Source organism: Penaeus vannamei, chromosome 9 (genome assembly GCF_042767895.1).
Source record: "Penaeus vannamei isolate JL-2024 chromosome 9, ASM4276789v1, whole genome shotgun sequence".
In the NCBI taxonomy this organism is placed as follows: Eukaryota; Metazoa; Arthropoda; class Malacostraca; order Decapoda; family Penaeidae; genus Penaeus; species Penaeus vannamei.
In genome coordinates this window covers 8,073,345-8,076,372 of record NC_091557.1, presented here as the reverse complement: position 1 = coordinate 8,076,372, position 3,028 = coordinate 8,073,345, and the positions used below count along the sequence as shown (strand labels likewise).

Below are 3,028 nucleotides of genomic sequence, written 5' to 3'. Positions count from 1 at the left end.
CTCATCAACACCACCTGGCTTCATTAACACCACCTGGCCTCATCACCATCTGGCCTCATCAACACCACCTGGCCTCATTAACACCAACTGGCCTCATCAACACCACCTGGCCTCATTAACACCAACTGGCCTCATCAACACCACCTGGCCTCATTAACACCACCTGACCTCATCACCACCATCTGGCCTCATCAACACCACCTGGCCTCATTAACACGAACTGGCCTCAACACCACCTGGCCTCATCAACATTAACTGGCATCATCACCACCTGGCCTCATCAACACCATCTGGCCTCATCAACACCACCTGGCCTCATCAACACCACCTGGCCTCACCAACACCATCTGGCCTCATTAACACCACCTAGCATCAACACCACCTGGTCTCATCAACACCAACTGGCCTCATCAACACCACCTGGCCTCATCAACACCAACTGGTCTCATTAACACCAACTGGACTCATCAACATCAACTGGCCTCATCAACACCACCTGGCCTCATCAACACCATCTGGCCTCATCAACACCGCCTGGCCTCATCAACACCATCTGGCCTCATCAACACCACCTAGCATCAACACCACCTGGTCTCATCAACACCAACTGGCCTCATCAACACCATCTGGCCTCATCAACATCAACTGGCCTCATCAACACCAACTGGACTCATCAACACCAACTGGCCTCATCAACACCACCTGGCCTCATTAACACCACCTGGCCTCATCAACACTACCTGGCCTCATCAACACCATCCGGCCTCATCAACACCACCTGGCCTCATCAACACCATCTGGCCTCATCAACACCACCTAGCATCAACACCAACTGGTCTCATCAACACCAACTGGCCTCATCAACACCAACTGGCCACATCAACACCAACTGGCCTCATCAACACCAACTGGCCTCATCAACACTACCTGGCATCAGCAACACCACCTGGCCTCATCAACATCAACTGGCCTCATCAACACCACCCGGCCTCATCAACACCACCTGGCCGAATCAACATCAACTGGCATCATCGACACCATTTGGCCTCATCAACACCACCTGGCCTCATCAACACCACCTAGCATCAACACCACCTGGTCTCATCAACACCAACTGGCCTCATCAACACCCCCTGGCCGAATCAACATCAACTGGCATCATCAACACCATTTGGCCTCATCAACACCATTTGGCCTCATCAACACCACCTGGCCTCATCAACACCACCTGGCCTCATCAACACCACCTAGCATCAACACCACCTGGTCTCATCAACACCACCTGGCCGAATCAACATCAACTGGCATCATCAACACCACCTGGCCTCATCAACACCATCTGGCCTCATCAACACCACCTGGCCTCATCAACACCACCTGGCCTCATCAACACCACCTGGCCTCATCAACACCATCTGGCCATATCAACACCACTTGGCCTCATCAACACCTGGCCACATCAACGCCACCTGGCCTCATCAACGCCACCTGGCCTCATCAACACCACCTGGTCTCATCAACACCACTTGGCATCATCAACACCACCTGGCATCATCAACACCAAATGGCCTCATCAACACCATCTGGCCATATCAACACCACTTGGCCTCATCAACACCTGGCCACATCAACGCCACCTGGCCTCATCAACATCACCTGGCTGAATCAACACCACCTGTCCTCATCAACACCATCCGGCTTCATCAACACCAATTGGCCTCATCAATACTACCTGGCCTCATCAACACCAATTGGCCTCATCAACACCACCTGGCCTCATCAACACCAATTGGCCTCATCAACACCACCTGGCCTCATCAACACCACCTAGCATCAACACCACCTGTCCTCATCAACACCATCTGGCCTCATCAACACCACCTGGCCTCATCAACACCACCTGGCCTCATCAACACCACCTGGCCTCATCAACACCACCTGCCCTCATTAACACCACCTGCCCTTATCCACACCAACTGGCCTCATCAACACCACCTGGCCTCATCAACATCACCTGTCCTTATCAACACCACCTGGCCTCATTAACACCACCTGGCCTCATCAACACCACCTGGCCTCATCAACACCACCTGGCCTCTTCAACACCAACTGGCCTCATCAACACCAACTGGCCTCATCAACGCAACCTGGCCTCATCAACACCACTTGGCCTCATCAACACCACCTGGCCTCATCAACACCATCCGGCCTCATCAACACCACCTGGCCTCATCAACACCACCTGGCCTCATAAACACCACCTGGCCTCATAAACACCACCTGGCCTCACCAACACCATCCGGCCTCATCAACACCACCTGGTCTCATCAACACCACCTGGCCGAATCAACACCACCTGGCCTCACCAACATCACCTGCCCTCATCAACACCACTTGTCCGAATCAACACCACCTGGCCGAATCAACACCACCTGGCCGAATCACTACCATCTAATCTCACCTGCCACCCCCCCCCCCCCCATCTTAGGCACCCATGGGCACCTGTCTTCCCAGCCTCCTCCCTTTCCTCCCCCCCCCCCCTGCCCCCTTCTCCATCACTTCACCCCCCTCTCCCCCACATCCCTGACTCCTTTCTCCACCTCCTCCACCCCTCTTTCCCCTACCCCCCCCCTTTCTCCATTCACTCCACAACCTTTCCCTATATCCACTCTACCCCTCTTCTCCTACTCCTACCTCCCCCTCCACCAACTCCATTCTTCCCTTTTCCTACACCCTTCCCTTCCACCTACTCCCCCTTCTCCTACCCACCCCTTCCCCTTCTCTACCCCCTTCTTCATCCTCTTCTCCACCCAATTCCCCCTTCTCCACCCCTTTCTCATACCCCCCCCTTTCCCCTCCACCTACTCCACCCGTCTCTTCCCCTCCACCCCTCCCCCTTCTCCACCCCCCCTTCTCCACCCCCTTCTCACAACTCCCCTTTCCCCTCCACCTACTCCACCCGTTTCTTCCCCTCCCCCCCCCCTTCTCCACCCCCTTCTCCACCCCCTTCTTCATCCTCTTCTCCACC

The 3,028-nt window shown here is 55.0% G+C and overlaps 1 protein-coding gene across 1 annotated transcript in view; it reads left to right on the top strand.

Moving 5' to 3' along the window:
- The window catches only part of LOC138862501 (uncharacterized), a 3,048-nt gene extending 775 nt beyond the window's left edge, over window positions 1-2,273 (top strand). Inside the window, exons 2-3 of the mRNA XM_070124897.1 lie at window positions 577-1,510; window positions 1,832-2,273. Coding sequence (XP_069980998.1) covers window positions 577-1,510; window positions 1,832-2,273 — 1,376 coding nt within the window. The remainder of the gene's footprint in view (window positions 1-576; window positions 1,511-1,831) is intronic.
- The last annotated feature ends 755 nt before the right edge of the window (window positions 2,274-3,028 follow it).